Source organism: Bos indicus x Bos taurus, chromosome 5, assembly GCF_003369695.1.
Source record: "Bos indicus x Bos taurus breed Angus x Brahman F1 hybrid chromosome 5, Bos_hybrid_MaternalHap_v2.0, whole genome shotgun sequence".
NCBI classification, from domain to species: Eukaryota; Metazoa; Chordata; class Mammalia; order Artiodactyla; family Bovidae; genus Bos; species Bos indicus x Bos taurus.
The window spans coordinates 19402579-19416870 of NC_040080.1; the positions used below are offsets into that span (position 1 = coordinate 19402579).

Consider the following 14292-nt stretch of genomic DNA (forward strand, 5'->3'; position numbering starts at 1 on the left):
TGGCTAAAGAATGGCATATTACTTGGCTAAAAGAAAAAATGAAATCTTGCCATTTTGACAACATGAGTGAACTTAGATGTATTATGCTAAGTGGAATAAATCAGACAGAGAAAGACAAACACTGTATGATCTTGTATGTGTGTGTTTGTTGTTCAGTTGTGTCCAACTCTTTGTGACCCCGTGGACTTAAGCCTACGAGGCTCCTCTGTCCATGGATATTCTCCTGGCAAGAATACTGGAGTGGGTTGCCAATTCCTTCTCCAGGGCATCTTCCTGACCCAGGAATCAAACCCAGGTCTCCCACATTGCAGGCAGATTCTTTATTGTCTGAGCCACCAGGGCCAATCCAGCTTGTATGAGGAATCTAAAAACTCATAAATACAGAGAGGAAACTGGTGGTTGCCAGAAGGGTGGGTGGGGGGTTGGGTGAAACAGGTGAAGGAGGTTAAGAGGTACAAAACTGGTTATAAAATAAATGTCATGGGGACGTAATACATAGCATAAGGAACATAGTCAATAATACTGTAATAATTTTGTATGGTAACAGATGGTTATGAGACTTACTGTGGTGATCATTTTATATTTAAATGCCAAATCATTATGATGTATACCCGAAACTAACATAATATTGCACATCAATTATACTTCAATTAAAAAAGGAAGATTTTCAGCAATACTTCTGCTTTGTATTAAATACTAATAAACGTTCTTTGAAAGGCTGTACTAGAACAGATTAAAATTTATAAATCAGTCTGTTTACCCACATTTGCATTGAAGTCTAGCAATATTCATGACTCATAGATTTATTAATTTATATCATGAATTATTTTATTTTCTGGAGTGGGTTGCCATTTCCTCTTCCATGGGATTTTCCTGACCCAGGGATCGAACCCGTGTCTCCTTCGTGTCCTGTATTAGCAGATGAATTCTTACCACTGAGTCACCTGGGAAGCTGGCAAATTTTACCTCAAGTCCTAATAAATAACCAAAATTCCTTCTTCTTATTTCTCTGACTTTGGAAAAGTATGAAAATCTGTTTTATGTGTTTGTGAAACAGTAAGCAATTCAAGTCAGGTTTGAGTGAAAATGGTCTTTCTGGCTCATTTTCTCTACTGGTATGTCCTAAAACCTTTGCATTATTCCATTTCTCCTCTATCTCTCTGCTTGAGGGAATATGCTCACTCAGCACTGACCCATTTTTTTCACTGTCTACTATATTCCCAGAACTGTGTTCGGTGAACAGGTGGCAGACATGATTAAGATACAGGTCTGGCTTTCAAAGAGCTCTGACTGTACAGAAGATGGGGAAAAAACAATTTTTTAAGGTGTGGAATTGTACAAGTCAAAAGAGAGATATTTGTGCTAAACCATCAGAAGCATGAAAAGAGAACAGTTCTAAACAAATGACTCTACCAGAAATCAGAAAGATCAGAAAAAAAAAAACTTGCTTTCTTTTTCCTGCCATGGCCTAAAAGATGGACTACCTATAATACAACTCTGAAATAATTCTCCTTTTAAAAACCTTTCAGTGGTTTTCATAAAAAAATGACAATTATTGTTCTAGTCTTTACTTATTTTGTAATTTTATTTTTGCCCTTATCTTTTAATTTGTCTATTTGTATACATTTTATCAGGTTTCCCAGATGGCGCTAGTGGTAAAGAACCCACCTGCCAATGCAAAAGACATAAGAGATGAGGGTTCGATCCCTGGGTCGAGAAGATCCCCTGGAGGAGGGCATGGTAACCTACTCTAGTATTCTTGGCTGGGAAATCCCATGGACAGAGGAACCTGGCAGGCTAGGGTCCACAGGGTTGCAAAGAGTCAGACATGACTGAGGGAACTTAAGCACACATGCATGCATACATTTTATTATTCTTTCAACTTATTTTTGCTATTTATGCCCATGAAATTAATCTTTAATTTTCATTTTGTAGTTCAGTCCAAATTCAGAAATTAAGTCCGAATTAGAATTCACAAGTGAATTCAGAAAATGTGTCTGACTAAGGAAGCCTAAATATTGTAAAAAAAAAATTGACATTCATAATCATTATACATTTATCTGTATTCAGTGAATCTCCAGACAATACCCAATGTGACTATAGGGATAATTCACATCATAAAAAAATTTCAAAATTTTACCTGGAATAAATGATAAGCTTAGTATTGCAAAGAAAAGGTGAGAACTGAACAGCTGAATAATTACAACATTTCATTTAGCCACATTGATTCAAATATTTTAGCATGTATGAAAGAATAAACTGGTTAATCAGTGAAATAGAATAAATCATTTAGAAACAAATCTAAAATATATATTTTAATTTGTGATAAATGAGTCATTCTTATTAGCAGGGAAATATTGAATTGGTTAATAAATGATAATGGGACTATTAGAAGGCTACATAAGTGAGAAAAAAGTCAATTTAGATATCAACTCATATAGCACACAATAGACAACAAAACAACTTGAGATGGAATTAAATGTAAAAATTCAAACCAGGACTTTTGCTTCCACAAATGCAGGATTTCTTCAGCACAAAGGTCTCTCTAATGCAATCCCTTTGTAAGTCACACCCCTTTTCCCATTTCCCTAGCACCCATAACCCCTGGAAACCATTCATTTATCTTCCATTTCCATGGTTTTGCCATTTCAAGAATGTTTTATGAAAGGAGTCATACAGTGTGCCTTTGGAAATTGTATTTCTTTTCACTCAGTGTAAAGTTTTTGAGATCCATCCAAGTTGTTGTTTGTATCAGTGCTTTGTCTGTCTTTATTAGTGAGTAGTATTCCATGGTATGGATGTACCACAGCTAGTTTGATGGACATTTTGGTTGTTTCCAATATTTAGAAATATTGTTTTCTTTCCCCCATCTTCTGGGAAAGCAGATTTTGGAATTTAATTTTTAATTATCTGCAGATTTTTTGGTGTACCTCTTTGTGTAGTTTTTCTGTATTTTTAAAAACACTATAGGGACTTCCCTGGGGTCCAGTGGTTAACATACTGTGCTTCCACTGCATGGGGCAAGGGTTAGATCCCTGGTTGGGGAACTAAGATCCTGCATGCTATGTGGAGTGGCCAAAAAAAAAAAAAAGAAACCAACAAAACACTGTGGAGAATAGATACATAAGAAGGAAAATATAATATTGATAAAAAGAGTTATAAATGTCATAAATTTATTCAACATACAAATTTAGCATACTTCCAATTCCTGTCCCTTCTTTCTCCCACTGGCCTCTCTTCTAATAAGTCTTTGTTCTTTGTTTCTGGAGCAGTTCATCTGATGAGGTCCACAAGTTACCATCTTCAATCATTTCCATGTTCAGATTCTAAACAGTAAAGAAAAGATAGAAATATTAGGAAAATTTTGTGATCTAATAAATGAATAATTTTTCATATTTTAATGATAAATATTTGAACTTAGTATGCTTATTTATTTTTATTGATAAGGCTGTTCTCAGTTTTTCCATGTTTTAAAGTGGAGAGTGGAAAGTCCCATAGCAAGTGTTGTATTGTCAAGATGAACCCTGTCAATCAGCCAAAAGGAACATCTTATAGATCACATCTCTTGTGCAGTATTATATGGACAATTTTAGAGTGAAAAGTTGCCTGACTTTAACTTGTGTAAGTTTAGAAACATCTCAGAAAGGCCATGGGTGATAAATATATCACCACTGAGCACAGAAATGTAAACTAAATATTAAATGATTTAGCTTTTATATGTGGCAAATATGTGATTCATCCTCAAACAAGTCAACCTAGATACATGTAATTATATTTTACTTACATTTTTTCCTACTGTGAAAGTCTATAATACATCTGAGATAGTTCAATTCATAAATGATTCACCAAGGAGTTTTATAATATGGTAAGGGAATGCTCAAGAAGCAGCTTTACTCAAACAACAAATGCTTATTTATTTTCTTTTCATTGGCATCAGATTTTACTGTCTATACTTTACCAGCACTGCAGGGAACACTGTACTCTTCAATGGTGAATTCCTCTGAAATGCAAAAAGAATGAGACAGAGTGAAGACAGACATGCAGTAATAGGCACATGAGTAGTTAACTGTAAATAAATTGTGTAAGTTATGAAAGAAAGTATAAAGCATAGTTATAGAGCCAATAAAAGGACTTCTTTTGTACTAAGCTACTTGGGATTGTTTGGTGGGAAGTAACAGAAAGTTGGGCTTGGATACAAAGTTCATAAATGGATAACTGTCTTTCTGTAGGACACTGTATAGCTCTTTTTCACAATTATGTTTTTCTTATTGGAGTTGTACCTTCTGCTGTGAACCTTTTCTTTTCTAAGAAAGAGTTAAGTTGGAACACCACCAGCATGCTAAGATGCTGGTAAGTTTCTAGTTCAGAGTCATGAGCAAATCAAAGAATTTCCTGATATATTACAAAGTTTCCCCAAATTTGTGACTCTCCAAGGCCCAGGTGAAAAATAGATCAAATTTTGGGTCTCATAGCACACATTAGTACTGAGAAGTATTTTTTTTAAGTTATTGCTGCTTTTCTTTCCTTTCTAGAATAATTCAGTGTAGAACAAACAACTTCATAGGAGAATTTAGAAGGAAATGATCCCCTTATTGCTTTATGATCAGTTTATAAGAATGACTCTAATACTTGTTTGGGGACAAGTATTATGAATAAGATTATCCTGTGATCATAAACTCACTCTTTCTTCCAGTGAGAGATTGTGGAGTTTTCTTTCAGTTATGGTGACACTATCCTAGGTTAGTCATCTTTTTCCTTTCAAGGCTTGGCATGTCTGACTCTCACTCACCTGTCTCATAGTAATCATATGCCTTTATAGTGGCTGGTTTTAAATTCTTTACTGCGATGTCTTGTTCCACTGAGAAGAAGAAACTCAGGATATGATGGGTCAGCTGGAGAGACAGGAAAACTGAATTAGAATCAAAGATTAACTTTGTCTCTCTTTCTTTAAGATATTATCAAACACTGTACTTATGCTATTCTCTGTACCAAAACCTATGGAGAGAACGAGATGGCTTCGGACTTGTATAATACATTCAAGGACAGATAAAAGAAGGGCAAGAAGACAATTCTACAGACAGTTAAATGTAGTAAATGAAGCCTGTTGACTTGGCCAGGATTCATTTTCCTCTATAGCTTTTTTCTCCCCTTTCGTAAATGAAATACCAGGGAGTTTTATAATACAGGCTTCCCTAGAGGCTCAGATGGTAAAGAATCTGCCTTACAATGTGGGAGACCCGGCTTCAATCCCTGGGTCAGGAAGATTCCTCTGGAGAAGGGAATGGCAACCCACTCCGGTATTCTTCCCTGAAGAATAGTTAGTTAGTCACGACTGAGTGACTAACACTTATACCAGAGACTTTTGTAATATGGTAAGCTGTATATGTGAAGTACGTTCTTTGGAACCTGGGTTGGCTTGTTTGTTAGAACCTCTAATGGCTCTCCTGGATCTAGCAGAGTCACAGAGAATCTTACCTCTTCAAAGTAAATCAGGACATGGTTGGTGCTCACTTCAGTCCTCTGAATCTGAGCCATTTCCTGGAGCTGTAGACGCAGAGGATACACCAAAGGGTATGAGATGAGGGACTTTCAGGCTGAGATAGTCTTCAGATATTTATGTTCTAAATGGCTTCTCAGAGACATCACACTCTAATTTGATCTCCTCAAGAATAATAGCAATAGTAATAAAAATAACATTGACTCAACACCCTCCCTATCTATTATCTACATATAGAGACAGGGAATTATCTTCTAACTATATTTAAAAAAAAAAGGGGGGGGGAGGTTAAAAGACATTTCTCCCCGTCTTTTGAGTCTAGCATAATTTTGATACCAGAAGCCAGTAAGAATAGTGTAAGAAACAAAAAATATAGCCCAGTGTTGGTCACTGGGATGACGTCAGTCACTGGGAGAAGGGGACGGCAGAGGATGAGATGGTTGGATGGCATCACTGACTCAATGGACATGAGTTTGGGTAAACTCCAGGAGTTGGTGATGGACAGGGAGGCCTGGCATGCTGCTGTTCATGGGGTCGCAAAGCGTCGGACACGACTGAGTGACTGAGCTGAACTGAGTGTCAGTCATGATATTAAAAAAAAAAACAAAACACAACCATCTATAAGCAAATAGAATCCAGAAATCTATTTTAAAAAATAAACACAACGAGCAGGTCCAGTTAGTCCTAAGAATGTAAAGTTGCTTCAGAATTTAAAAGACCAATGTGATTTATTATACTAATTAAAAATAAAATCACTGTCATCTAAAATACAGAAAAAGATTTGAACTAAAGCACAGGGCCCATTTGCTACAATAACTTTTGTAAATTATAATTGGAAACTTCCTTGAACCAATAAGGAAAATGATCAAAACTCTAAAGCAAACATTTGTTCAATGATAAAGAGATAAAAAACTTTCTCTTAATTTAAAAATGGAGAATATATGTACATACATGCATATGATGTAGTCTCCCTTTTCCTTTTTATACATAATGGAAAGATAATTCAATGAACTGTGCATTCCTAGAAGTCTCAAGGTTAAACATTATTAACCATGTTTATGATTTATATCTTATAGTTGAGACCATATAACTAGGATGCTCACTGTTCGAATAATGGAAACACACACTAGAGACACAAGTTTGAGAGACCTCTTGAAGAACTGAATCAAAAAAATAAAATTTACAGCATTTATTTGCCATGACTTTGCTATCTGTGAGGGATTTAGGGCTTACCTTTCTCACCGATGATTTCACAGGTATGAAGCCTGATACCATCTTCACATCAACAATGACCATGTTGGAGCTGGGTCGTTCCCCAGTGTAACTATGAAGTCAAGGTGTACGGACAAGGCAGTCAAACAAAATCCTTTGGACTTCATTCAAGACAGAAGTCTCTCCTTTTTTATTTCTAGTGTTTCCTATCCCTGGATACCATTCAACTTCACCATCTACTCTATTTTCTTCTGTTATAGTTGTCTGGGGGGCTGCCCAGGTGGCACTAGTGGTAAAGAATCTGCCAGCCAATGCAGCCAATGTTTGATCCCTGGCTTGGCAACAAGACCCACCTCGGGTAGGAAGGAAGTGGCAACCTACTCCAGTATTCTTGCCTGGAAAACTCCATGGACAGAGGAGCCTGGTGGGCTACAATCCATGGGGTTGCAAAAGAGTGGGACATGACTAACAACTGAGCATGTAGTTGTTTGGAAAACTCATAAGAAGTCATACTCTGCAGGTATAGTGACATCATATTCTCAACATTACGGCTTTTTGGCTAAGAGTGAAGAAAATTTTCTTTTGAATAAATATTGCAAGAATTTCTTATTCATTATGTATGACCCTGGACAGTGAAGATCCTCTGCATCAGAAAATCAGTTTCACCATACTCTATCTATTCTAAAAGTCAGGTATCAATTTACAATTTACCTAATATTGACGTGAATCTGGACTTTCCTGTGAGTGCTGACTCCATCACAGTTTTTGGGAAGAGTTTCAACTTTCAGAGTAAAGGGAGCTTTTCCTTCTTTCTTGGGTAGGATATTATATCTCAAGGATGTCTAAAATGAATGGGGAGAAAAAAAAGCCTTTATTTTTGCACTCAATCTATTGCTTCTAGGTAATTTATATTTCCCCTTGGTACACGTTTCTTTCTCTGTTTTGGACTTCAGATCTACTTCTTGAGACTTGATCTCCCATTTGTGACACTTCTGGAACCCTGGCAAGTCTCACCTGGATGTACACACATCCCGACCCTGTCACGGCTGTGCTGTACTTCCCCGGGATCTCTGGCAAAGCCACCTCCTGCAGCAGTAGACGTTTGGCTTCATCTACTTGGAATTCTTCAGAGAAGGTCCCTGCAGACTTGACGGTGACAGTAGCTGCTTTCTCCCCTTTAATAAAAGTTGCTGCTCCATATTTGGAGAGTGCCTGAAGAGCCACCACTGTATCCTGAAAAAAGATGGGTGCAGAAATTATAGGAGAGGAAGGTGGCCAAATCATACTGGATATAAACCATATCCATGCTACTCTCAGAGTTATCTAGTCATAAACACTGTTCATTCACTGAATTTCAAGTCTATTCAGAGCTCGTTATTCATCATGAACTATTCTAGGTTCTTTGTGTGTGTTAGTCACTCCATCATGTCCTACCCTGAGATCCTATGGACTGTAGCCCACAAGGCTTCTCTGTCCATGGAATTCTCTAGGCAAGAATACTGGAGTGGATAGCTATTCCCTTCTCCAGGGGATCTTCCCAACCCAGGGATTGACTCCAGGTCTCCCACATTGCAGGCAGATTCTTTACCATTTGAGCCATCTGGAAACCCTTAGGTACTTTGGGGAAATGCAGTTTCCTCATTCAAGTAGTTTACAATATATGTATGGGACTAAGACTCAAATAGTTGACATAAGGTAGAACACATTTCAATAATCTATACAGTTCTGTGTATTTCTACGAGCTTCACAGGTGGCAGAGTGGTAAATAATCTGCCTGCCAATGCAGGAGATGCAAGAGACTTGGGTTTGATCCTTGGGTCAGGAAGATCCCTGAAGGAGGAAATGGCAACCTACTCCAGTATTCTTGCCTGGAGAATCCCAAAGACAGAGGAGTCTCATGGGCTACAGTCCATGGGGTCACAAAGAGTCAGACATGACTGAGCATGGACACATGTAATATATACATTTCTATAACAATATTTGTTGGGAAAATTCAGAGAAAGGAGGAGTTGGAGCTAGTATACATAATAAGAGAAGGCTGTGAAGAAGATGAGAAATAAGATTATCTGTGAATAGTGAGAAAGACTTATGCAGACAGAAAAGAGGCATCAGGCAGTAATACGGAAGGACATATTGGAAGTTAAGACCTGGAGAAGAGTGAGCCAATTTCAGGAAAAGTGAAGAGATCAGCCTTATTAGACAAGATTATTCATGTTTACCGAGGAGAGGAAATAGTTAGGGCAAATTAATTTTAGGCTTTGGATGAAAAATGCCACAAAGCATGTGGGATCTTAGTTCCCCCACAAACCAGGGATGGAACCTGAGCCCCCTGCAGTGGAAGCACAGAGTCTGGACCACCAGGAAAGACCCTAAAGGAAGTAATCATATGAAAACACTGCTTTAGGAAGATTGGTTACTTTATAGAAGAGGATCCACTAAGAAGAGAAAATATGAGAGATTGTATAGAGGACAGAGAAATAATCCAAGTGTAAAATAATGAGGCTGAAACCTTTTTGGTAATGCAAGAATAAAATATAAATTAGAAACACTATTCACTTACTCAACTCTTAGAATATGGTTGAGTCTACATAGGTATTAGTACATTTATTTTTCTTCCTAGAGTCTTTTCACAGACCTGAGTGGAGGAGAAGCCCCCATTGGGGTTCTGTTGCTTGGTGAGCCATTTTACAATCTGTGTAGCCACAGACAGATCTTCTGAAGATGGGGCAGGCTGGGCAGTAAGATGGGCAAGGAGGCAGTAAGATGTCATCTCCACGTCAACAGAAGGAGCCCGGTGTGGACTGTAGAGTTCATTAACTTCTTGAGGCTTTCTAGGACGTTGCCAGTGGATTGAGTCCTCTTAGAAATAAAAAAGGATATCATCTTCAGCTTAGAGAACATTTTCAAAAATCTAATTCATGAATGATCCCTGTAATTACAGCTCACCCAGTGAATGGACATACATGAAGTGAAGTGAAAGCCTCTCAGTCATTTCTGAATTTTTGTGACCCTATGGACTATACAGTCCATGGAATTCTCCAGGCGAGAATACTGGAGTCAGTAGCCTTTCCTTTCTCCAGGGGATCTCCCCAACCCCAGGGATTGAACCCAGGTCTCCCACATTGCAGGCAGATTCTTTACCAGCTGAGCCTCCAGGGAAGCCCAAGATTACTAGAGTGGGTAGTCTTTCCTTTCTCCAGTGGATCTTCCCGACCTAGGAATTGAACCGGGGTCTCCTGCATTGTGGGCAGATTCTTTACCAACTGAGCTATCAGGGAAGCCCAGACATACATGAAGTGAAAGTATTATGTAATCACCAATAAACCTAATCTTTGCCAAGAAAGTACATTGAGGTTCCAGTAAATCACCTCGTATCTTTATTACATCCTTGTGTGATATTAGAAACTGGACTGTTTCGAGGCTTATAATGTGTGAATTGATAAAATCATCCATGTTACCTAGAGATGTTAGGTCAGTAATAATTAATCTTCTTATAATAATAAAATGGATATAATATAATATAAGCATGATGTGAAAGTGAAAAGTGAAAGTTGTTCAGTCATTTCCAACTCTGCAACCCCATGGACTGATTATATACAGTTCATGGATTTCTCCAGGTGAGAACACTGGAGTGGGTAGCCATTCCCTTCTCCAGTGGATCTTCCCAAACCAGGGATAGAACCCAGGTCTCCTGCATTGCAGGCAGATACAAGCTGAGCCACCAGGGAAGCCCAAGAATACTGGAGTGGGTAGCCTATCCCTTCTCCAGGGGATCTTCCTGACCCAGGAATTGAACCGGGGTCTCCTGCATTGCAGGTGGATTCTTTACCAGCTGAGCTACCAGGGAAGCCCAAAATAGATGTGAATAAAATATGGTCTCTCCCTTTGATCATTGGTGATTTTTGGAAGTCAATTCTTACCTTCTTTTACAGCCTCTTTGTGTAGTGACTCAAGCAGTTCGTTTCGTTTGGCTTGGTCTCCTGCTAGTGCGAAGGCATAGGCCAATAACGCCTTGGTATAGACAAAACTTCCTTGGGCCTCTGAGGCAGATTGCCAGGCCCTTTCCAGGCAGAAGAGAGCATTGCGGACAATTGAGTGCTATAAAGAAGATAAAGACCCTGCTTCTGTTTTCCCTTGTTCCAGCCATTTACTTATTTATTTAATTGGGGGGGTGAGCAGGGAGGGTATAGCTGCTTTACAATGTGTTAGTTTCTGCTGTACAGCTAAGTGAACCAGCTCTCTGTATACATATATCCTCTCCCTTTTGGATTTCCTTCCCATTTAGATCACCACAGAGCACTGAGTAGAGTTCCCTGTGCTATACAGCAGGTTCCCATTAGTTATCTATTTTATACATAGTAGTGTGTATATGTCAATCCACATCTCCCACTTCATCCCACCTCCACCTTTCCCCTTTGGTATCCATGTGTTCTCATTTTCCACATCAATCCTGTTTCTGCCTTGCAAAGAGATTCATCTGTACCACTTTTCTAGATTCCACATATACGCATTAATATATGAAATTTGTTTTTCTGTTTCTGACTTACTGAAAATGAAGGAAGACCTTAGGCTAGCTGAACCAGGCTAATGAACTGTCCCCTGGCTAGCCACAGATATAATGCCCCAATGTGCTTGCACAACACCACAGTCCTGACCAGAGGGTAATTTTCTTTGCAGCTTCCCAAGGGATCTATCGTCCTTTATGCGCCAGTGAAATATACTAATATTAAATAATGTGAAAATAACAACTCATTTTCCTCAGAGATTCATAGCTCCACGAGTTTCATCCTTACATTAGAGGGAAGTACAGGTTGGGAGTGGCGGTACATACGGTGACAAGCAGCGGCATCTCCAGTAGAGCGATGGTGATATAGGCAGAGAGCGTTACCTCATCATCGACCCCACCCTGTAGGATCAGAGGCAGAGACACTCAAACACTCCAGTAGCCATCACCCAGAGTCAGCTAACTCTAACTTCCCCCTTGGTTAATCTTCACCAGAATGTATCTTTTCTAGGGCAATATTATTGTTTCCTCTGCTTCCTCCTTCACCCCCAAATTCTGAAATCTGTCCCAAATAACTTTCCCTCATTTTTAGTGACATAGTGGAGTTTTTTGGACATGCTATTTTCTTAACCATAAGAAACACCTAATTTATCGTTAGGTTTCAAAAGCTTTTGCTTCTGCTGTCCTTCTCAAAGTTATATCACCAGGACTTGAGGAATCCATAGGAGCATCACAACTCATACATTTCACTCTTCTCAGGGACCAGAACAAATTTAAAGGCATCACCTTAATAGCATTGTTTAGCAATGATCCAGAGCGCTGGAAACAACCATTTTCCTTCTGCTTCCGTGAGAGCCAGGTAAGGGAGTCTGTGATGTGCGAGTCCTCCACAAAGATGTGTGACTGGGCTTGAGAAAAAGACTTGAGCACAAATGCAGTAAGCCTGTTCAGCAAAGAAGAGAAGGAGACCTGCGGATCATCTCCTTTTGAAAGCTCACTGTGTGTCACTGCCTCCAGATAGCTTCACAGTTCCGTGGAGAAAATTGGTGGCGAGATGACCCTTGAATACTGAATATACTCTTATTTGTCCAACAAACTTCTGAATCTATTTAAAAATCTCTCAACTTTATTGGTTTCTCCAGAGTTGATACTTTTTTTCTCATAAAATGTTTTTTGGAGACTCCAAGCCTTCACCCAAATTGCCATTTTCTGAATGATTTTACTACATCACAGTGTCTTTCTGTTCTTCGCCTCCTCTCCTTCTTGAATGCACAATATAGAAACTTCTTCCTCTCTCATTTCACATTGTGACACCTTATGCCTTATATTTCTGCTTGAGGGGACCCTAATTTTACTATTATCTATTGTACTATCTGCCTGCAATGCAGGAGACACAGGTTCTATCCTTGGGTCTGGAAGATCCCCTGGAGAAGGAAATGGCAACCCACTCCAGTATTCTTGCCTGGGAAATCCCATGGACAGAGAAGCCAGGTGGGCTACAGTCCATGGGGTCCCAAAAGAGTCAGACATGACTTAGCGACTAAACAACAACTGTACTATCAGAACTGTACTATCAGAACATTTCATACGTGAAACGGTGAGAACTTCTGCTAGCAATGATGTGCATGTGGGTTTTAAAAGGATAACAAATTTCTACACAGTAAGTCCAGGTATCAGATAAGAGCTATTTCCAGTTATCTGAAACATCTTGGATCTACAGAGAACATATGGAAATAATTATCTTACCAAGTGTTTCCCTGACTTCTACCATCACGATCCCCAAAGGTGCTGTAAGAACCATCACTGTGCTTATAGTTCAACTGTCTTTGGTAACCTGAAGAAGAAGAATGTTTGCATAGATTTAGGAAATAACAGAGACACTGGAGAAGGAATCAGGCTTTTCCTTAAAACTCATTGAGAAATCACAGGGAAGCTACTATTTTACTACAAAGTCTCCAAGATTTGATGATGCCATTTAATTCTGTGGTTGTATTGTGAAACATCTTGTTGGATGTCACAGCAAAGGTAATTGCTAAATCTTAATTGAAGGGACATAGATTTGAGTTCAATGGAGGAGATATTTAGGAAATCAACTAATGTTTTTCCTTTGGGGGTAATCTCTCACCACTGATGAGGTAGCTGATGGCTTTGGACTTGATCTTCTCAGTGAGCTGTCCTGTCTCATTTAGATAGTTCAGAACGTAGATGTTAGGGGTGAAAAGGACCATATTCTGTTCTCCACAACCATAGGGCATCCGAAGAAGATTCTGAAGATTTTGCATTGCAGAGCCTAGTATATCACCTGAGGAATGAAATACAGAAAAAAAATTTAGAGGAACTCAGTTGATTGATGTTAGGGTAGGAAAATAAATGACTAGCTAAGTGAGAAGCCAAATCATGTATAAAGGGGAGGATCAGAAAGCATAAGAGGTGAAGAAAAACAAGAATAGAAAGAGAAATGTGGGAACAATAAAGTAGATGTTCAAAGATGGGAAAAATAGTAAAAGACCAAAATGGCAGGATATACCTTTCTGATGAGTCACACATCTGGTAAAAAAGGATTAGTTTCATCTCTAGTAGAAAGCATCATTATCTAGCCAATATCTTGAAGGTGAGAGCACAAAGAGATGACTCTCCTTACTCTTTAGAGTATATCAAGGTTTAAGATGTAGCACAGCATCGATTCAGCCCCTCTTTCCCACTAATACACAGTGTGGTTCTTGGTGCTTTCTCTCAGTCCAATGCCTAGACACAGGGACTTCATTAGGAAGTGATGATGAGACCCCATGTACTAGAGTTAAAGGGATGGACAGATGCTTCTTTTGGGATGGGAGACTCACCCAAAACTGAATATGTCGCCCTGGCAGAACCTTCAACCACATTTGAAGGAAGTTTTAATGACAACTTTTCAGATCCTCCAGTTTCTAATGAAACAAGACAAATACACATAAGGGAGGGAAAAATGAGAGAAATGTTCTAGCTCTGTTTGCATTTTTTCCCGTCTCTATGATCAAGATCCAACATCACGTTTTTATTAGTTATTATTTAATTTTTTTGATGCAATCCAAGTTTCTGCTAC

At 38.8% G+C, this 14292-nt stretch overlaps 1 protein-coding gene across 1 annotated transcript in view; it reads right to left on the reverse strand.

Annotated features, from left to right (window-relative positions):
* Window positions 1–3120: 3120 nt before the first annotated feature.
* The window catches only part of LOC113892424 (pregnancy zone protein-like), a 60881-nt gene continuing 49709 nt past the window's right edge, over window positions 3121–14292 (reverse strand). The window contains exons 24-37 of the mRNA XM_027541261.1: window positions 14054–14137; window positions 13339–13515; window positions 12960–13047; window positions 12000–12156; window positions 11541–11615; window positions 10630–10807; window positions 9345–9568; window positions 7724–7942; window positions 7421–7551; window positions 6731–6821; window positions 5476–5544; window positions 4790–4892; window positions 3959–4000; window positions 3121–3326 (exon numbers count right to left, since the gene is read on the reverse strand). Of these exons, the coding sequence (XP_027397062.1) occupies window positions 3304–3326; window positions 3959–4000; window positions 4790–4892; window positions 5476–5544; window positions 6731–6821; window positions 7421–7551; window positions 7724–7942; window positions 9345–9568; window positions 10630–10807; window positions 11541–11615; window positions 12000–12156; window positions 12960–13047; window positions 13339–13515; window positions 14054–14137 (1661 nt within the window). The 3' untranslated portion in view covers window positions 3121–3303. The remainder of the gene's footprint in view (window positions 3327–3958; window positions 4001–4789; window positions 4893–5475; window positions 5545–6730; window positions 6822–7420; window positions 7552–7723; window positions 7943–9344; window positions 9569–10629; window positions 10808–11540; window positions 11616–11999; window positions 12157–12959; window positions 13048–13338; window positions 13516–14053; window positions 14138–14292) is intronic.